The 22,101-nt window shown below is 39.9% G+C and overlaps 1 protein-coding gene across 4 annotated transcripts in view; it reads left to right on the top strand.

Annotated features, from left to right (window-relative positions):
- The window catches only part of INADL (InaD-like (Drosophila)), a 289,773-nt gene that overhangs the window by 228,109 nt on the left and 39,563 nt on the right, over positions 1-22,101 (top strand). For all 4 annotated transcript variants that reach the window (XM_014549254.1, XM_014549253.1, XM_014549252.1 and 1 more), the window contains exon 34: positions 17,434-17,517. In XM_014549254.1, the coding sequence (XP_014404740.1) occupies positions 17,434-17,517 (84 nt within the window). The remainder of the gene's footprint in view (positions 1-17,433; positions 17,518-22,101) is intronic.

Here is a 22,101-nt window from a genome sequence, read left to right as displayed (position 1 = left end):
ATATTGCATACGTTTGTGCTACTGGCTGCCAGGCTGCGGGCTTCTGCTGCTCCCATCCCCTCCTGCATCCTGGGTGTGAGGCTGCTTGTTAAATACTATGCTCTGCTTCTCTTGCCACCATGAGGCCGCCAAAAATTGCCTTAAGAGCATCTTGAGGTCCATAATATCTAGCCCTGCCTTTTGAGACTGTAAATCCCATTGTCCTTGGAAGGCTAAGCACCACTTAAAAATGAGAAATGGGACACAGCTTTTATTTCCTAACCTCGGGTACCTCATCAAATCTGTAAGTTAGACTCACTGTAATATCTAGGCATGTCGTTTTGGTGAGGCTGAACAGCACGGGGTAGAAGGTGCACTAACAAATAAAACCATTGTTTATCACCATGAAGATCTTTCTTTTTCCCCCTCCAAATTTTAGCATGGAACGTGCAGCTTAATCAACACTCCAGGTCACATGATCCAGTCAGATCCTGGGAGGGCATCCAGCCAGCAGGAAGTTAGCAAAGCAAGACGAGACCATAGGAAAGGAAACTGTGGACAATGTTGACACTCACTCTCAAAAGTGCCTTTGCACTTGCCCTTGCGCATTTGATTACGTGGCGCATCCTTGCTTCAGCTCCGGTGCCGGGAAAGAGCATGTTTTGCGTGCCCGCAACCCTTCTCAAGCATCTGCTCCAACCTTCCCCAATTAGGGTTTCTGTTCCCTCTTTGTTGTTTGTCCAACAGATATTTTTGCTGTCTTGAGTGGAATTAAGCCTCTGGGACTTGATCTTGACACCACATCAGTCCTATCTGCTATAAATAGTGTCTCTGGAGCGGAGACAGATGGTTTCCGAGATCACAGAGGGAGATCTCATTTAGCATCCCAATGCATTTGCAGAAGGTCATCTAAATAGACCTTTTAAAATACCAAGATAATGATGAGGGTGAGCCTCTAGGAGGGTTTATGAGCACACCTGGACCCAATCCTCCACGACAAACCCTGCCTCTGTTGTTTTAATCTTCTGATGTGCTCCCAGGTCTGCTTTTGGTGAATATGGCTCTTCTGTGATAGGTTGCATATGTTTGCTTAAAGGCTGCCCTTTGCTTAGTGCTAAGAATACAAAATTGAGTGAAAAACCCTGTCTTCAAAGAGCTCACACGTTCATCCAAGTTGATTCTACTGCTTTAATGTTTATGGTGTAATATAGGGAATCAACCAATGAAAAATCATAACAGGGGCTATTAAAACAGGGACTTCCTCTGGAAAGTAGAAAAAAGTAGAGCTTAGTACGCACTTTATAGATTTCATTAATGTAGGCTAGGTTTTATATGTGTCTCGCAAGCCAGTGTCTTAGTCCATTTGGGCCGCTATAACAAAATACCACAGACTGGGTGGCTTATAAACAACAGAAATTTATTTCTCACAGATCTGGAGGCTGAAGTCCAAGATCAGGATGTCAGCATGGTTGATTGAGGGTCTCTGGGTTACAGGCTTCTCGTTATCCTCTCCTGATGAAAGGATCAAGGGAGCAATTTAACTCTTCTAAGTCTGCTTCTTCCTTCATAAAATAGTGATGGTGACAAAATATACCTCTTAAGGTTGGTATGTGGATTAATTAAAATAAAGAATATAAAGGAAAAAAAGAATAAAAAGGACTTTTCCCAGTGCTTGTCTATACAGAGTTATTAGTTATTATTAGTAGTAGTAGTAGTAGTAGTAAACAGTCATATTACAGTAGATTCTTAGCTCCCTTCATCTGTGTGTCTTTGGTACATTTCTTGTACTGTGAGAAATACGATTTTGTTTCTGACAATTAGATATTTGGGGTTTTTTTAGCATGAAAGTTTTATAAAGTGATTCAGGAACTATTATTAATATGTATCATCTCATTTTATTCTCATAGCAACCATATAAGAAAGGTTTATCACTATGGGAAAGCAATGTTCCCACTTCACAGATGAGGAAACTGAGGCACAAATTTAGTTAGGTAATTTCTCTGATGACATAATACTAGCATTTGGTCCAGTTGGGGTTTACTCAGACAGTCTGATTCCAAAGCCACACTATTTGTGTCCCTTTTCTAGCGCTATACTATGTGTCATCAGTCTTCTGTAAAAGGGAGTTATCCATCTCCCCCACCAGACCCTGAGCCTTGAGAACAGGCCTGTTTTATTTTATTTTGCATCTTTAGTACCCCCATATAGTGCCTGATACACCTAAAAACATGACTCTCTGACCAGCCTCATTGCACCACTCTGAATTCCAGCCATGCTGGCCTTATTCAGTTCCTTCTATGGGTCTTGCTCCCACCTAATGCCAGGCTTTTGCATATGCTATTAGATCTGTATGGAATGCTTCTCTGATTGATTTTAACTGTAGAGTACCCTACTCATTTCTGGGCGTGATTCTGCGGTTAACAAGAACGTTGTTGAAATCACAGCATTTGAGAAAGAATAGAACAGACTGGAAGAAGGAAGACCAAAGGGACAATGCACACCAAGGCTACCTTGATCAATTCATGTGCTCCCAAGGGGGCTCATTGAAAAACAAATCTCACATGACTATAAGGAAGGACTTTCTGATGGTTAGCTGACCAAAGGTGCCTAGGACAGTGCGTGCCCCATCTTGAGAAATATTTTGACAAAGGCAGGCAGCCACTCTGCAAGGATATTATTATTGTTAGGTTTTGTCTTTTAATCAGGAAGGAACATTTACATTTATAACTTTTTTCAAAACGATAGTATAAGAAAATTCATTCTCTCTTTTATTCCCGTCTCACAAATTCCTTTAAACTGCAAAGCCTTGCTTTTTTTTTTTTTTACTAGAGAATAAGGCATAATCATTGTTTTTGTTTTGTTTCGTTTTATGGATGCTAGTAATTGTTATTACTTTTAGAAAGGTGGATTTAAAAATATAAGCCCTAGCCCTAGCTGGTTTGGCTCAGTGGATAGAGCGTTGGCCTGCTGACTGAAGGGTCCTGGGTTGGTTTCCGGTCAAGGGAACATGCCTGGGTTGCGGGCTCGATCCCCAGTAGGGGGCATGCAGAAGGCAACTGATCAATGATTCTCTGTCATCATTGATGCATTTACTTCTCTCTCTCCCTCTCCTTTCCTCTCTGAAATCAATAAAAAAAATATTTTTTTTTAAATAATCCCTAGTTGCTATACTTTTATTGTTCTTATGGGTCTTGTCTCTTTGCAAGAGGAAAACAATTAGATTAGGGTATTTGTATTCTTTTTATAGTCTTGGTACCATCCCATTATAAATTAGGCCAGTGGATTCCCAGGATAAATCTTAACATTTCGATATTCTTAATATCAAAAAGGCCTGGGATGCCAGATGCAACATATTGTCATTTCTCTCCAAGTTTCAAACCTGTATTTTTTTCACCACCTGATTTAGTACTATTGTAACTTGTTCTTATTAAACAGAAGTTCTGTAGGGCAGGTACATTAGCAGGAGGCATCCAGGTAGATGGACTCCCATTTCGATGCTATTTGTCAAAGTTCATCCACCTAGAAATTGAAGTGAAGAATACAGTATCTGTCCTTTAGCCATACCCATATGTCAGGTTCTCATTTAACCCTTCACTGTATTACTGCTCTTGACCATGTAAATGTAGGACTGCAGCAATTGAAACCACTAGATAGTTGTTTAAAGTAAGCAGAATAGAAAGCTATTTCACATTTGATTAAGTGTTTTATTTTGCTATTCCCCTTCAAATGAACTTTGCACAGTCTATTTCATAAGGAGTGTAGTTTGCTTTGGCTTGTAATCTCCCAAAGCCAGGCTCCTTTTATCGTTATTGCTTAAGTCATATATTTTTACACAAAACATCTTATTACCTTAGTTTTATTTTAAAATCAAAGTGAAGTTTGCAAAACGTCTATGAATCACACTGAAAGAATGTTAACGAATAATACCTCTGAATTTCCAGATTTGGACATTTCTGATCTTAAAGAATATAACTGTAAGCAAAAATATTATGCAAGCTGAGTAAAATTTAGATAAATAAGGACCAGATGGAACTATAGGGACTTATAAACTGTAAGGCAAATATTGTTCCATTTCCTTAAAATAAATCTATATTTCAGTATGAAAAATTATATTCATATTGATGAGTCTCAATTTTTTGTTAAATCAGACTTGGCAAGGGAACTCCATTTTAAGTAAATATAAAACATGTTTTTGTAAGCTTGACTGAGGAAGCTTTTCAGAGTCTGAAAATGGGTAACGTTCTTTATATATTCGCAACAATTCTTTTTTTTTAACAATTCTTTTATTAGCTGTTTTATTGCTGTGATTTTCATTTCACATTTTAGTTATCTGTAAATAGTGTGTAAGAGTTTGCAGTCTTGCGTTTGGGTTTCAGGATAGCTTACGCAGTCCATTGCTTTAAAACAAAACACACACAGAATGGTGTCATTGCTTCTTATGTAACTGATCGTTTAATTCTTATTTTTTTGTCAAACAAGCCACTATATCTATTGCTGACTTAATGCTTATTTATGTTGTCTATAGTTTATTTCCTGAGGATATTTCAGTATTGCGAAATAGTAGGTACTGAGCATTGTAATCCATTTTCTTTTTCTTTGAAGGCTTGGTAGGTGCATATCTTCATACCTCCAAGCATATATAGGACAGATGAATAAATTGAGATTAGGATATATAGACTATCTCTTTGTTCCTTTTGTGACATAGTTTTATGGAATTAAGTGAAGTCTTGACTATGTTCTGAGATTCGTAGAACATCTGTGTGGTGAACCCTAATTTATAAGAGTCTGATAGATAAATTTATTTGACCCTTGCTGACTTCCATTGTATAGCTACAGCCCCTTCAGGTTTCTGTTGTTTGTTCTTATTTTTTGTTAATCCTCACCCAAGAATATTTTCCCACTGATTTTTTTAGAAAGAGTGGAAAGGAGGGGGAGAGACAGAGAGATACATCAATGTGAGAGAGACACATCGATTGGTTACCTCCCACACTAGCCTCAACCAGGGCCCGGAGATAGAGCCTGCAACCGAGGTATGTGCCCTCAACCGGAATCGAACCCGGGAGCAGGCCCCTTTTCCAGTAAATATGGGGACTGCCTCAGGGCTCTTCCTTCCAAAAAGCAGCAGCAAGCTTCCCCAAGGGTGGAGCAGGTGAGAGACTGAGGCACAGCAGCACCTGCATGGCACCATGGCTGTGGCCTGTGGCCCTGCCCAACCTGATGTGCCCACAGGGTTCTGCCCTGATCTGCCTCGTGCCTTTCTGTGTTTCTGCACCCAGAGCTCATCCTGAGCTCGGCTTCAGATTTTCCTGGCTTTGGGAGCAGGCAGAGCAGAGCCACCAGCCATTCGGAAAACTTTTGCTTATGAAGACCCATAAAACCAACCAACACAAAAGTGTGCTTGACTTTTTCACAAATAGATATGTTCAGGCATTTGAATAATGGTGCTTGATGTGAAATATGTTTTCTTATTAAAATATGAGATGAATTTTTAAAAGTAAAACAACTGTCTTCACTTTTTAAAAAACGCTTAAATAATTGGCAAAGCCTATTTCATTAGAGCAATTCACGTGCAAAATTACTGATGGCAGTACTAGCAAAAGGGCCTCATGTTGTCTAGACCAGTGATGGTGAACCTATGACACGCGTGTCAGAGGTGACACGCGAACTCATTTTTTTGGTTGATTTTTCTTTGTTAAATGGCATTTAGATATATAAAATAAATATCAAAAATATAAATCTTTGTTTTACTATGGTTGCAAAGATCAAAAAATTTCTATATGTGACACGGCACCAGAGTTAAGTTAGGGTTTTTCAAAATGCTGACACGCTGAGCTCAAAAGGTTCGCCATCACTGGTCTAGACAAATATAAACTTGGAACGGCTCAGATTTGGAATAAGTGGAGTCCTTTTGTTAGCAGCGGGAAAAGGGCACCAGGTGTTAGTCTTAGTTCAGCAACCTCAGTTCTTGAGTTCTGGCTGAGAGAAGAATTCAGAACCAAGACTCATATTATAAGAGAAAGTTTATTTAGAAGCCACAGAGGTGGGAGAAGTGAGCCACAGAAGAAATGGCTCAGAACACAAGTTCCAGCAAAGGAAGGGCCCTTGGGGCTTAAGAGAGAAAGAGTTAGAGAAAAACTGTTGTATAAGTTGGGCTTGGAAAGGGAGCTAGGAGGCCAGGTATTATAATTGTGGAGTGTTCCAAGTTTGTCCTGTGCTCTTCTCTGTGTCGCATCCTTATATAGTAACTCAATCTCTCTCTCCCCTTCTCTCCCTTCCTTCCTCCCTCCCTCCTTCTGCCTTCCTCTTTCCATCACCCCCTCTCTTCCCACTTCTCCCCCTTGAATTATTTTCATCTTTGTAATGTTAGACACCTTGGCTCTGATGTTTAAAGCTTCTTGTCCATAAAAACAAACAAACAAACAAAAAAAAAACTAATTCTCATTCTTGGGTTAATAACCCACTGCCTACTGTGGTGGGGAACAGGGAACTGCCGTTGTTGACATGAGTCCTGCCGTCTCTATTATCGATAGCATTTGTCTGCATTTCTACCTTTATCCCCTTGCATATTAGGCTCCTAAGTTTTGTTGTTCTGCAGTATCACCAAAGAAAAGCACCAGTAGGAAGTACAGCCAATTCTTAGTATTCACCGCAATTATATTCTATTAAATTGCAGCAAACACTGAATTGGTGAATACTCACCCACTGCTTCTAAGGAAATACAGAATTAGATTCCTCTGAGCCTCTGGTCACAACATTTTCATTTGTATTATGGGTGTTTCTGTTTAAAGATGCCTCACTCAATATATATTGTTGATCACTGCCATTGAACTCATGGCCAAAGGAGGTCAACTAACACATGTATTTTCTCCTTAAAGCACATCACAGCCTTCTTGCCCTTAGGAACATCAGACAGCACTTTAGCCCTGTCATTGGGGCCATTTTAAACAATTAAATCACAAACAAAAATGCAAAGCAACTGGCACTAGAAAGACCACAGAAGGATGCTTACAGTATGAGAACTGAAACAAGAAGCCGAATGTCATCTTGTTCTACCTTAGCTGGGAACGAGTGAATCTAGCTACTCAAAATTGTCACCACTCTGTGACATGTCCACGAATGACCGCAAAAGTACCAAGAGCATTCATTTAAGAGTGTAGGTGAATTTACAAATACAGAAACCACGAACAATGAAGATTGTACTTAACTTAAATCAGAAAAAAATATATTCAGGAACAGGGCTCTTGTAGTCTGGCTTAGATTTTAGAGCATTCAAATGGTCCCTTGGGCCCTGACCGGTTTGGCTTAGTGGATGGAGCATTGGCCTGCAGACTGAAAGGTCCCAGGTTCAATTCCGGTCAGGGGCATGTACCTTGGTTGTGGGCACATCCCCAGGAGGAGGTGTGCAGGAGGCGGCTGATCGATGTTTCTAACTCTCTATCCCTCTCCCTTCCTCTCTGTAAAAAATCAATAAAATATATTTTTAAAAATGGTCCCTTGGACTTAGCCCTGAGTAGTCATGACTTGAGAAAGAATAACCTAAAATATCCTTGTTGCATAATCTCTCTTGAAAAGAAGCAACTAGTTATATTCTGGGCTCACCATGATAACAGGAAAATTCAAAATTAAAATATGGACCACGGCTGGTATCATTCTTCTTTAGAATCATGAATTTTGATCACTCTAACACATATGTATTCTTTTATGTACCAAATATGCCCCTTAAACCTTAGATATATTGGTATTTGGGCCCCTCATTAGCAATTATTCAACATCTTTTGCCTGACACTTTGCTTGACATTATATACGTAATCTCATTTCATCCTCAAACCCTGCAAGATAGGATTTATTTGTTCCACTTTACAGAGAAAGGAACATTGGTTTGGAAAAGTTAAATAACTTAATAGAAGTATCACAAAGCTATAAGTGGCAGAGCTAAAGTGTGAACATGGGTTTATTGGCTATAACCAGGACTCTTCCCATCAGACATTGCTGCCTTCCATTGTTTACAGGCTGGAAAATTCATCTAGCTGACCTGATAGAGTCTGTAGTAGATTAAAATGGACCACAAATTCTATGATGCTCTTTCCTGATTCATTGAAATTGATCTGGTATATTGACTTGCTTTGGCCAGTAGTAGTGAAAGTGGCATTGTGTGACTTTCATGCCTTGGCCTGGAGCTTAGCTCTTGTCCTGAAATACTGCCACCTTGCAAACAAGCTTGGACTGGCCTCCTGGCGGATGACACACCATAGAGAGAGCACATGGAGGAAAAGGGGCCCAGCCATCCCACCTAAGGCCCAGCCAACCTGACTCACTCTCATGTGAGAGCCCAAATGACACAACATGGAGCAGAAGAACTGCCCAGCTGAGCCCAGCCCAAATTTTCAACCAACAGAATTATGAACAGCCCTAGCCAGTTTGGCTCAGTTGATAGAGTGTCGACCTGTCGACTGAAAGATCCCAGGTTCAATTTTGGTCAAGGCATGTGCCTCAGTTGCAGGCTCCTCCCTGGCCTAAGCCCTGCCTACGGGGCATGTGCAGGAGGCAACCAATCGATGTGTTTCTCTCACATCAATATTTCTCTCTGTCTTTCCCTCTCCCACTCTCTCTAAAAATCAATGGAAAAATATCCTCAGGTGAGGATTAAAAAGAAAAAGAATTAAGAACAAACAAATAGTTAGTTTTTTTTATTTAAGCCAGTGAGTTTTGCAGCAAAAGATAACTAATACAAAGTCTGACTCAACCCCATATCTTACTGAACTCTCTTAGCCTATGAGAGTTGGGATTCTTCTGGTTTGCCATTTAGAAGGAAGTCTTATTCCTAGGCAGGGCCTAAATATCTGTGTAACTCAATGGCTTTCTCTACTTCACTTTGCACAAGGTATGAGTCCATAGTGGTCTAAAATTTTAGAGCTGGATGACGTTAGAAGTCACATAATTTGACTCTGTGTTTTAATGATTATATTAAGCATCATCAACAAAGTGATTCATGCGGAACCACTTGCAAAGTTGGTTACATGCAGAGCTGTCAGAAAATTTAACTCCTCACATCCCCAGTCCTTGGATCCTGCTTCCACACTTTACTGCCCTTTTTCTTTCTTTTTCTCAAATTACATTCTAATCCTATATAATAAAACCCTAATATGCAAATCGACCGAACGGTGGAACAACCAGTCGCTATGATGCACACTGACCACCAGGGGGCAGACACTCAACACAGGAGCTGCCCCCTGGTGGTCAGTGTGCTCCCACGGGGAGTGCTGCTCAGCCAGAAGCCGGGCTCAAGGCTGGCGAGCGCAATGGTGGTGGAAGGAGCCTCTCCTGCCTCTGCGGCAGCACTAAGGACCCCTAAGGGGATGTCTGCCTGCCAGCTTAAGGAGTAGGCCTAAGCCAGCAGGCGGACGTCCCTCAAGGGGTCCCAGACTGCGAGAGGGCGCAGGCCAGGCTGAGGGACACCCCCCACCCCAGTGCACGAATGTTGTGCACTGGGCCTCTAGTTGAAATATAATAAGGACGTTTGGTTTTTAAAGAATTTGTTCACACGGATTTGGGACAGAAAATAATAATGTTCTAAGACTCTCATCCCTTTATTTATATAAATACAGTTTGGAGCCTATCAACTTTGCTCAAAGTGAGATATACTTTAAGAGTTTTAACTCAACACTTTTTAAAAAAAACTCTCTACTTACAGTAGCCATCACAAATCAGTAACTTAAAATAGCTACACAAATTTTTTCAGCATAGAGTTGAATATAATTTTGGTTTGTACAGCATTGGACTAAAATTTTACTGCCCCACTATTTATCACCCCTCATCAGCTTAGCCTTGCTGCTAAGAAGGTAGTCAACTATGTATAACACGTGTCTGTACTATTTCTGAACACTGATGGCCATAGAGGGGAACTCCATTAAATGATGTTTAAAAGTAGCATTATTGCCTGGCCGATATGGTTGAGAGTTGACCCATGAACCAGGAAGTCACAGTTCAATTCCCGGTCAGGGCACATGCCCAGGTTGTGGGCTTGATCCCCAGTAGTGGGTGTGTAGCAGGCAGCCAGTCAGTGATTCTCTCTCATCATTGATGTTTCTATATCTCTCTTCCTCTCTCTGAAATCAATAAAATTATATTTTAAAAATAATTAATTAATTAATTAAAGTTGCATTATTCCTCTAAAGCCGCAGATGTGAGCTATGATTTCTTCCAGAGGAAAAAAGAATACCCAATTTATTTATAATATTTTAATACTTCTTTAGGCCCTCATGAGTCTTCCTTGTTAGGAGAGCTTTTTCCTGTAAAACAGGAAAATAAGACATATCACTCTTTTTGGATCAGGGGTAAATATATTCTCCACCTAAATGTGAAATTTAATGTGAAACCTTTCCGTAGTTAAAATGTCCCCTAGGATTATTTTGTGGAGAGTGAGGACAGGAGCTTTTATGAATATGGCAAAGATTGGTCAATTCAGAGTAATCCAAATTAAGTAAAACAGGCCTAGAAGCAGTAAAATTAAGCCACATATATATAGTCCTTAATAATACTATCTACCATATAATTCTTTATCAAAATTTTCTCCTAAGATGCTTGTTAAAACAATCCACTGAATATCTAGAAGTGTAAACTATAAAATCTCATTCTGTGGAAATAGTTCACCTACACAGGATGCTCACTGATATCCTTCAGCCCACAGGAGACCCTTATTTAATTTTTCTAACACATGGCTTCTTTAAATGTTATGGGCCTATTGTGACAACAATAAAATTGCCTTTTGCTGCATGCTTGATGTGTTTATGAGTTACTTTATCTACTTGTTGGCAGTTTGAACAATAAAGAAAATGGTGATTGATAGGCTGAAGTGTCTGATGACTTTGACTCTGCCTAAGGATACATTACTGCATGTTGTGAAATTCCTTTCTAGCAAGTCAGAGTTTAAATCCCTCTGGAGGAGTTTACCATTTTTGTGGGGCTCAGTGATAATTAAGTCCCTCATAGTTGGCTCCTTTAAATTGCACTCTGAGCTACAGTAAATCCTCTGGAAATTCAGGTGGCTTTCATATCCATGTGTGATGGGTGTGCTTGTTGTATATTACCATCAGAAGCTTGGTTGGGTTAGATTAAGATTATGACATCCTGGCTGGTGCTGCTCAGTGGTTGAGCATCGACCCATGCTCCAAGAGGTTGCTGGTTCAATTCCCTGCCAGGGTACATGCCCAGGTTGCAGGATTGATCCCCAGTAGGGGGCATGCAGGAGGCAGCCGATGGATGTTTCTCTCTCATCGATGTTTCTATCTCTCTCTATAACAACCAATAAAAATGTATTTTTTAAAAAGATTATGACATACCAACCCTCCTCTTTCTGGGTCATTTTGATACCTTCTTCATTCTCCAAACAAATTTTTGATAATCATTTAGCAAACATTTATTGAGTGCCTACTCTGGGCTTGGCATGGGCTGCAAAGAGGAGTCAGTTGGAAGCAGCCCCTGTTCAGAAGGGTTCCACTGAGGATGGGATGTGATACAGAACCTAGATCCATGAACAAGCCATTGTGATATTGTGATAGGTTCGATAATACTAGGAGATATAGCAGTGATCCACCGGAAGGGTTGATCAACTTCACTGGGAGAGAAAGTCAGAAACAAGTCTTGTAGAATAGATAGATGTTACTTGGCTGGCTCAAACCAAGGAGACGGCAGATAAAAAGAAGCGTGATCCTCAAGCATTTGGTGCTCTTTGTACTTTCCACATTTAGATATATAGAATGTCTCTGTAAAAATATAAAAGGAACTTTTAATAGGTTTGTTTCTAGTTAGGGAAATTGGGTGGCTGAGGGATGGATGCTGGAGAGAAACTTTTCAGTGTATACTATTTTGAATCTAGTACCATGTACATGTATTATCTACTATATTTAAAAATAAATAAGACCTTACTCTTTTAGGAATGGATACATTAAATCAGCAATTCCTTAAACAATATGATGAATTTGCTTTCCAGCTTCTTCCTGGGTGTCTATTTCTTTAATGGTATCCATAATGGTGGGGGAAAAATGAATTTTTCTCAATTAAACCTGTTTTAGACTCAGCTGATGAGGGAGAAGTTTGTAAGCAGACAACTTTCCCTACATCTCTAAAATCCTTCCTGATCCTTCTAATTAGGGAAAACCCAATATTTGAAAGATTCTCTAGCTCACTGATCAAATTTTCCCCTGTGTCTAGAGTTGGCAAGTCAAATGAGTAATGTAGAGTGCCCAGAGGGAAATTGTTAGTGTTGTCTCAGGCAGTTAAGTAAACAGATCATCTCACTTACATTTCTGTTGGCCCAAAGTCACATAACGACCAAGAGGAAATTAGTTTTGGGTACAGTTGGCCATCTACAAATGAGTCTCAAATCTATATACCATTAATTAGCAGAAATACGTTTTCTTGGACTGGACAACTTTTTATTTTAAACACTAGAGGCTCAGTGCACAGGATTAGTGCACTGGTGGGGGGCATGGCCTGCAGGGATCGGTCCGCTGTGGGAGTGCTGGTCAGCCAAGTGGCTGTGGACCTGCACCTCCAAGCAGCACCCCCACTGTGGGAGTGCACTGACCACCAGGGGGCAGCTCCTGCATTGAGCGTCTGCCCCCTGGTGGTCCGTGCACATCCTAGCGACTGATCAAACAGTCGTTCTGGTCATTCTGCCATTAGGTCACTGGGCGTTTATTATGTAGGATAATTTTTATCTCTTGTATTTAATGTTTTATAACCGCTCATGTAGAAAAAAAATCATTCAATGAATACTATGGGTGCACAGATTGAAAAGATGGACAGGAGGAAAGAAGGAAGGAAGGGAAGAAGGAAAGGAGGGAGAGAGGGAGGAAAGGAAGGAAGGGAGAGAGAGAGATTCTATGTTGGGGTGGGGAGAGGGCCTACCCATTGTGCTTTGTGTCAAACCCTGGTCATGTACCAACACTGGCAAGAGAGATCCACAGATCATCACCCCACCTCATTAAGCCAAAGGCTTCAATTTTCACTTCCACAAGTCGTCTTTCTGTTCACTCTCTATAAAATGATCAGCTCATGCCCTCAAGGCTTTTGCTATTGAGTTGAGGAGACAATATTTCAACAGAATTGATGCCATATGGAAAATCCCAAGTCAGCTTTTATACAAGCGCAAAATGAAATATTCAAAACAGATGAGAATCTTGCTATAGTGGTAGGAACACAGGCTTTGATTAAACAGTCCCAAGTTCAATTTAATCTCTCCTACTTGGAAGCTGTAAAGACTTGGTCAAGTCTAAACCCTTCTGAGCCTCTTTTTCCCCAAGTGTAAATGAGACTAACAATACTGAGGTTGCTTGGTTGTTAAGTGGAGTAAATGGCTACAAATGGGAAGTGTGTAGTATCTTTGGTACCTATTGTTAAATAAATGAGATGTTACTGCTTCCTGGCAATGTGCTGGCACTGTGTGTAGGTAGTATTGTTAAAACCATATGAAAATGAGGATGCTAAGGCCTGGAGAGGTCTTTCCAAGGCCCATAGCCAGAAGTAGCAAGGCCAGGATTTGAGAAGTCTGACTCGAGAGGCCTACCTCATAATCATTTGTCTCTAAAGCCACAAGCCAGCAACCCACCCTCAGGAAAATGATTATTAGACTGCTACTAGAATGGATGAGTTTTAGAAGTCATTGGTGTGGGTAGACAGAGCCACTGAAGTTTTCTAGGGTGGAGGAATGTTATTTAAATGCACAGAGATAGGAAGGGAGGAGAGTGGGAGAAAGGGCACTCAGAGTTGTACCAACAAGCAGTTTTGTGTGAAAGCTTCAGAGCATTAAAATTTAGGAAGAAATATAAGGAGATAAGATGTGTATCATCAATTCCAAATTTTTTTTAAAACAATGAAAGTCAGTCTTTCATTAATGACCCATTATTTCACCTAATCAACAATTTTTCAAAAGCAAGAAGTAAAATTTCTTACTTTCAATTATCATTTATATTCAGTGGGCCCTGATATTATGCTAAGTGAAGTAAGTCCGTCAGAGAAAGACAAATACCATCTGATTTCACTTATATGTGAAATCTAAAGAACAACATAAACAAACGAACAAAACAGAAACAGACTCACAGGAACAGAAACAGCTGATCATTGCCAGAGGGAAGTGGGGTTGGGGGACTGGGTAAAAGAGGTGAAGGGATTGAGAAATACAGATTGGTAGTTACAGAATAGTCACAGGGATGTAAAATACAGCAGAGGGAATATAGTCAATGATATTGTAATAACTGTGTATGGTGCCAGATGTACCATTTTAATGTAGCCTTGTCAAATAGATGCTTTATATATCCCAATCTAGTATCTTTTTTACTCTTCCGTCCTACCCTATAAACTATGTAACTTTTGAAGAATAAATCAAATCTGTTTTTCTTTTCAATTCACCACCCCCTTTCCAATTTAACTATTAGTCCCCTCTTACCTCTGTCACCCCCAGTTAATGCAACTGTCCAGAACCACACAAGGGCACGTGGTAAGAAATGCAGACTTTTTCTATCAATAGTCATAGTGTCTCATGTTCTCTTGTATTTTCCCTGATAACTTTAAGAGAAATCAGAGAGCAGTCAAACAAAAGGAAAGAAAGAATGGGGAGTTTTTCATACAGAAAGACTTATGGCCCAAAGACAGATCATTGGCAGTGAGTTCAGCATTTATTTGAGACTATTAACAGTATATTTATTTTATGTATAATAGTTCATTGAGCACCCAGAAAGTATATAAGAATTCAGGCTAACTTTTATGGAATAAAAACTTTATGGGGTCTTTTCCTTCCTTTTGAGTATGAATGAAGGGAAATTTCCCATTTGACTTTTGTAATGTTCCAAGATCAAAGGGGTGTATGCTGAAAATTAAGCTCTGTAAAAGCCATGAGTAGTATGAGTTCAGTGTGATTCTCCCCATCCAGTGACGATGGGCGTTTGACCACCAAACTGAAAACCGGCGTAACATAGGGCATTACCAGGAGCTTGCGTGAGTTTCTCCCCGCATCGCCTTCGTAAAATGTCTCTTGGTGTCATCTTAGCAGTGTTATTGGGATCACCTCAAGCCACTGACCCAGCAAGTTTCTTCAAAACCATTTCCCTGGAACAGTTCAGAGGAACAAATTCTTGGCAGTGTAAATGCTCCCTGGGCCTGGAAATTTCATAAGTCATTTACAACAAAGAATGGTCTAAATCCATTACGGCCCAGAGTCTGAAATGTAAATTGTCTGGATCACGGAACCGTTCCTGGCTTTTGGGGGCTGCTTCTCTCCTTGCTATCATAAAGAATGTTTTCAGAACTATGTGGTGATAAAATGAAATTATTTAATATTGTGAAGATATTTGGAATCCAGATGGGTCATATGGTTATAGACCTCTTATTTTCTTCTGTTGCTTCTCTATTCAAGAATTTATGCAGGCCTGGCCAGTTTTGCTTAGTGGTTAGATCCGAAGGGTCTCGGGTTCGATTCCCGGTCAAGGGCACGTACCTCTGTTGCAGTTCCCCAGCCCCAGTGGGGGCATGTGTGGGAGGCAACCAGTTGATGTTTTTCTCTCTCAAGTCAATGTTTTTCTCTCTCTCTCCTGCTCCTCCCTCCCTTCTGCTCTCTTTTTCTATAAATCAATGGAAAAAATATCCTTGAGTGAGGATTAAAAAAAAATTGTGTAGGAACCTTCTTTTTTTAAGGAGTAGATTGGTTGGACTTATTTTCCTGTCTTATTTATTATATTTTTTTCAAGAAATATTTCATTTCTTCATTTACTTAATGTCAATGTAATTCTAATTCTGAGGCTCCATACTTCTGGACTAAAGCATAATTCAACCCAGTCATTTTGGCAGCTCATGAACTCTCAGGGTTCCTGTTTCTCCAAAAGCTCCCAGACTTGGATAGGCCCCTGCGGACACTGTCATCAGTCCACCCTGGTAATCATCAAGCCCATAGGTGCCCAAGCCTACATGATCTCTTCAAGACTAGAAATACCTGAAGTCCTGCAGCTTCTAAGCCCCCGTGCTTGGGACGTAGGACTTCTTTCAAGATGGATCATTATACCTCAAGCCTGACCCCCCTTGACCATTGCCTGCGGGTTCTTGAACCCTGTGTGTATTCTGGGGGATTGGGAAGCAGAGAATGGGAGGGCACCAGGCAGTGCAAGGATTCAATCCTCACTTCTCATGGAACCCACAGATCTCTGTTTCTAGTCTCCTCTCAAAAGCTCTTTTCTTCTCCCAGCGGCCTTCTAAGACACGTAGCATAGTCCATTCAACAACATCTGTTCAGTCAGTTTTATAAACAACAGAAAGAACCAATGACTTCTGGTTGCTTCCATTTTCAGCTCCACAAAAATACCCAAGACAAGAAATTTCAAAGCTTACCTACTTGCTCGATATGAAAGAGAAAAATTGTGTGAATAAACTCCATTGAATATTTTTAAAGTAGTTTCCCCAAAACATAAATTTGGGGTGTATACTAGTAGATGTAAATTGGCTGGAGGGATCCTGATGAAACCATTGATGGTGGTTGTCTCTAGGTGAGGGCCTGGTGTGGGAGGCATTCTTCTTCAGTGTTTGTTTGTTTTTGTTTTTTATTTTGTTTTTTTGTTTTGTTTTGTTTTGTCCTTCAGTGTTTACTGTGATATTTCTTGAGTCCTTTATGGCACATGTTATTTTTATGGTGATAAAAAATTTCAGTGTTTACTGTGATATTTCTTGAGTCCTTTATGGTACATGTTATTTTTATGGTGATAAAAATTTTAAGATGATTAATTTGAAAATATACAAATTATTTTTTAAATTCGTTAACTATGAAACCCTTTCCTCAACCAGAGCTTACCTCCTTAGATACTGTCCTCATTTTATGACTCAGAATTCCTGACTCACAGTTCAGGAGTTAATTTGCCCAAAATTCCAGTGGCAGAGTCAGGATTCGAACCTATAGGTGTCTTACACTTAAGAGCATGAATGCTCTTTCCCTTACTCCATGCTCTGTCCAGGGCCAGTTCATTCCACTAAGTTCTTTTCTTTAATTGCCCAAGTAATGAGGCCTGACAACCCCCATTCATCAGGCCACACATCTATGCCAAATCCTTGAATACCAATAAATACCTGAAACCATGTTTCAAAATATACCATAAAATATAAATAAGAATGACACATAGTTCACCTCAAGTTCATACACAGCAGCAATGTTCAGAGTTTACAGTAAAACACATGAGGGAAGTTTAACTTGAAATATTAGGCAAAGCCAGGCCTAAAGGAATGAAATAATAAGCTTAGGAAAAATTAATTATACCTCTGTGTATGTCATAACTGTGTATTTTGTTTATCTTTAGGTCAAATAAAATATTACATTATTAGCAAATAGCAAGTTATGCATTGCTGCCTATGGGTTGGTGGTTTGTTTAAGGAAGCATTTGTGGTTGTTGAAAATTAATAAGAATTTATTTTTTATAGGATGCTATAGTTATACATGAAGTCTATGAGGAAGGAGCAGCGGCCAGAGATGGAAGACTTTGGGCTGGTGACCAGATATTAGAGGTATATGATTATGAATTTTATTTCGTACCAACACATATGGTTTCTTTACTAACCTTAACCCACAAAACCCAATTTATATATTTGCTATCTTCTAACTCCACTATATCCTCAATTATTTCTCTCCCATTTAAGAAAACATGTACTTATTTTTTCCTGTTTTTCATGCACACTGAGTAAGTATCATTAGAATCATGACAGATTATAAATCTAAATCTATCTGTGAAAACATTTTTTTAATTCAAGGGAAAAGTACTATTTATGGTTCCCTAATCTTAATGTCAAATGAGACTACGTAGTATTACAATTAGATTTTTTTTTGCCTTCTCTATTATACCTTCCTAAATTCCCTCCTAAAAATGCATATACATAAACATGCACACCTGACATTTTAAAGACTTTGCTGTAGCTGTAAGTAATATTTTCTTATTCCTAATAAATCTTGAAGTCAAATGGAGGCCCATGCCTTGCCACGTTTGTTTTCTAGTTGGTGGAAATGTAGAACCTTTTCCCGTTAGGTGGCATCTGGTACTTATTAAGAACTGAAATGCTTAACTTGCCTCTTTCAAATGGACTCGCATTTAGCAAAGGGTTAAAGCCTGTTAAAAAGTGCCAAGGCAGGCAGTGTCTGAGAAGGGGAACGGATGAATGGAAGTCAATGCCCGGCGTCCTGGTAGGTGGAACTAAAGAGCTTTTTCAATGGTGTGAAACCTGTAGGCAACATTTATTTCTTCCATTGGATGAATTTAATTGAATAGTTAACATTTTATGGCGGGCATGTGCATTTTTGCTTTGCAACTTTAATATTTACGACATTATGAATGACATCAGAGCATTTTATTTTTCCCTTTGGTGGTTCAAGTCTGCCTCCCAAGATGAAACCAGAGATATAATTAAGGGCAGAAAATATAGGCAAGAAGGAGTTAAAAGAGGCCAGGCTGACTACAAATTAAATTCAGGGCAAGTTATAGGATTTCTCTGCAGGCCTTTACTGTGCTTTATCATTGGATTAGGATGTATTCCCAGTACATTCATTTAAGGTACAAGTGTATGAGGTTAGAAAAATAAGTGAGGCCTCTTTGGGAATTGGCTTAACTGTGTTAGCATACAACACCATTTTGTAATGGTCAGGAGTTTGGGGGTGGATTTTCTAATTAACAGGTTGTACCATAATTAGTTTTATAATTGAATAAATTGAATATTCAGAAGAGTACAGAAGCCTACATGCCTTGATACCTATATTATTGTAAGCCCACAGATTATTCTATAATGGCTTATATGTGCATTATCCTAATTATGGCAATGGTTGCATATGTATAAAATCATATAAATTCAGACTATAAATTGTACACTTTAAATATGTATTATTTATTTTACAACAGTTATACCTCAATAAAAATTTTTAACCATATCTATTTGTATTGAATAGCTGCTCTCTTCTATAAAGTGTATTCACGTACAGGTGAACTTTCAAGACAGGTTGGCATGAAAAAAGCAAATTTAAGTAGAAGGAGAATTTATAAGGTCAAATAAACCATTTCCTGGCATCTAGCCAAATTATTGTAACCAATATGAATGAGTGGTTTACACTTTTCATTAAAGATGGACAGGATAGGATCTAGTCCACAATAGCACATCATATATTTAGTTAAGAAAGATAGCTCTTGTCCAGCCAGCATGGCTCAATGGTTGAGCATAGACCTATGAACCATGAGATCACGGTTCGATATTTGGTCCAGGCACATGCCCAGGTTTCGGGCTTGATCCCCAGTTGGGGGTGTGCAGGAGATGGCTGATCAATGATTCTCATCATTGATGTTTCTATCTTTCTCTTCCTCTCCCTTCCTCTATGAAATCAATAAAATTCTATTTTAAAAAAAAAAAGAAAAGAAAGCTAGCTCTCAGTTTGGTCAAGTAACATGTTTCCTTTCTAAACAGCTGTAGACCCACTTTTGAATTTGTTCTGATTGCGGTTGCTGTGTGCAGATGCACAGTAATGCATAATCAGGTTGGGCTGCAGGTTGCCGGGAGAAGACAGGCAGCTTTGGTGTGCTATATTTCGAGACGATGAAGCAAGGCAACTCTACGTTGGTGCTTTTTCCCAAACGATGGCCTTTCTGTTCATGAGGGTCCTCTGCATTGTGCGCGCTGGCCTACCATGGTTTTCATACTATCCTCATGTTAAACATTGGACATGCCAGATTTTGCTTACAAAGATATAGTCAAATAATTTTTTTACATGGCAAGATTTATGATTCTATGATTAGCATGGACTATCTTCTTTCTGGCTGTCATTTTAGGGTCATTTCTTCTTTCTACTTTACCTCTTCTTGCACTATTCTCTGCTATTTGTGCAGGTGAGAGCAGAAAGAGTAGAGAGCTAATGCCTGGTTTTCCCTGTGGAATAAAATAATGAGGATTATTCTTCCCTTCTAAAGCAATGGTCCACCCACCTTCCCACCTGCCCATCCTACCCATGGGATGTGATACATTCATTGACAACTGGGGCTTCTGATGGCCCTTCCTCTCAAATAAGGAGCCCTGCTATTACCACTGCTATCCCTCTGCAAGCAAGGCTCTGAATAATGCATATAGTGCTTCTGTAAGGCACTTAAGGTCATACATCACTCCACAACACTCTAGCCACATAGCAATGTTTCTCTTATGAGTGGTGTGCATTTAGTGGTGTCTCTTGATAAGCAGAGGAGGAAATGAAAACTGAACTTGGAGCAGATCACTTTGATTTGAGCAGACATCTCAAAGCTGGAATTTAGTATAAATTGCTTTTGTAGTGGTAGAGTTTAATGACAATGCTTTTAATTAAAAGTTTAATTGCTAAGGTCCTTCGAAAGGTATTTTAGAGGGCTTAAGGAATTCTCCTTCGATCCATGGAGGTAATTTTTTTTTTTTAACTGAGTAGCAGAAGTGGTCTTGTGTGCCATCTATTGGAATACACGGAAATAATCAGCTCAGCCCACATTTTCTAGAGACATTGCTTTCCCCTTTGTTCTTTGGATTTACTTCAACAATTCATAGGCCTAAAGTAACAGGGAAGGCGGGTGCTGAGAGGAAACAGCCCTGACTGCCCTTACCTCAGTTTCTTGTACAATGTCAGCTTCTAACATATCGAGCTTCTCCAGCCCTGTGCGAATGCATTGCAGGATTTGTTCCATTGAATCCTCACAACACTGAGCAAATATCAGTATCATTATCATCTCCAATTCATAGATGACACTGGTGAAGCTTAGCTTGAGTAATTTACATAAGGTTCCACATAATAAGTTGGAATCAGCAAACTGAAGTCCAGCTATATCCAAAACCCATGTGTAGCCACTATCATTCTGGGTATAGTTCCTCTGAGTACCAGATATACCAGAAAAGAAACAGTAGCTTGAAACTTAGGCTTTTAAACATTTTCTTGGCTGACAGAATCAGCTTTAAGTAACAGCTCAACACTCACCTTCTCTGAGAGGGGCTCATTCCTCTTTTCTCCCTTTTTTGTCACCATTCTTTATGACAAGAGTCCTTAGTCTTTGGAATGTTTGAATTGGAAAAAGCCTCAGATCAGCCCCTCACTGTACAAATGAAGGAACAGAGGTCAACAGGTAGACGTGACCTGCCCAGGACACACAGGGATGGACCAGATTACAGTGGTCGCCAACCGGTGGTCCTCAGACCACTGGTGGTCCATGAGGTCCAAAAGGTTGGCGACCACTGGTTTAAGGAAACCTTTGGAGCAATGGTCAACTGGTGGTCCATGGACCATTGGTGGTCCATGAGGTCTGAAAGGTTGGTGACCGCTGGACCAGAACACAGTGGAACCAACATCGTGAGGGAACTCTTCCATTATGCCATCCTCCTGGCCATGTATGGCCTGGGCCCTGTGTTTCGCTCTTCCTAGCTGTGACCTGGAGGGAGTGGCCATGACTCCCTTCCTTTGAATCCTGGGCTATTCTGCTTCTCAATTCCTCCCTTGTGTCAAATTTCACTAACCAACATCAGTCCTTGGCTCTCTCTGTGGCAAGGTGCTCCAGTAACCCATTCTAAGAGTAAATTTTGAGGCAGCATAGAAACTAAAAAAGATAGTCCAGAAAGATAGTCAGTTTCTGATTTTGGCTCCTCCACCTGCTCACTCTGCAACCTTGATCAAGTCACTTAACCTCTCCATGCCTCCGTTTCCTTATCTGTAATAAGGTAATAATGTTTATTTCAGAAAGTTAGTATAAGGATTAAAAAGAGTAAATATTCATGAAGGGCTAGTACACAAATTTTTAAAGTAAAAAATAAGTTAGCTGTGATCTCCATTTAGCAGACAAGGAAACAAGAGGTTCCATGGCTTTTGCCAGAAGTAGAGCCAGAAATAGGCTTACTCTGCACTATTTTCAGGACAGTTTGCTATCTCCCGTGTGGTCCTATCTGTGCTCACTCAGATCCAGATTCAAATGAATGGACTTCAGCAGGTCTTAGACACTGTTGAAAATACTGGTCCCTCGTTTCCTCCAGCCTGTTCTGAAGTACATGTGACTCAGCAGTTAAAAGTGAGGATGTCAAATTCAGTAAGGAAACCGAGTCTAAAAGCGCTGACCT

The sequence above is a fragment of the Myotis brandtii genome, unplaced genomic scaffold (genome assembly GCF_000412655.1).
Source record: "Myotis brandtii unplaced genomic scaffold, ASM41265v1 scaffold540, whole genome shotgun sequence".
NCBI lineage: Eukaryota > Metazoa > Chordata > Mammalia > Chiroptera > Vespertilionidae > Myotis > Myotis brandtii.
The sequence above is the reverse complement of the archived record's forward strand: the minus strand, read 5'-3'. Positions and strand labels throughout refer to the sequence as shown.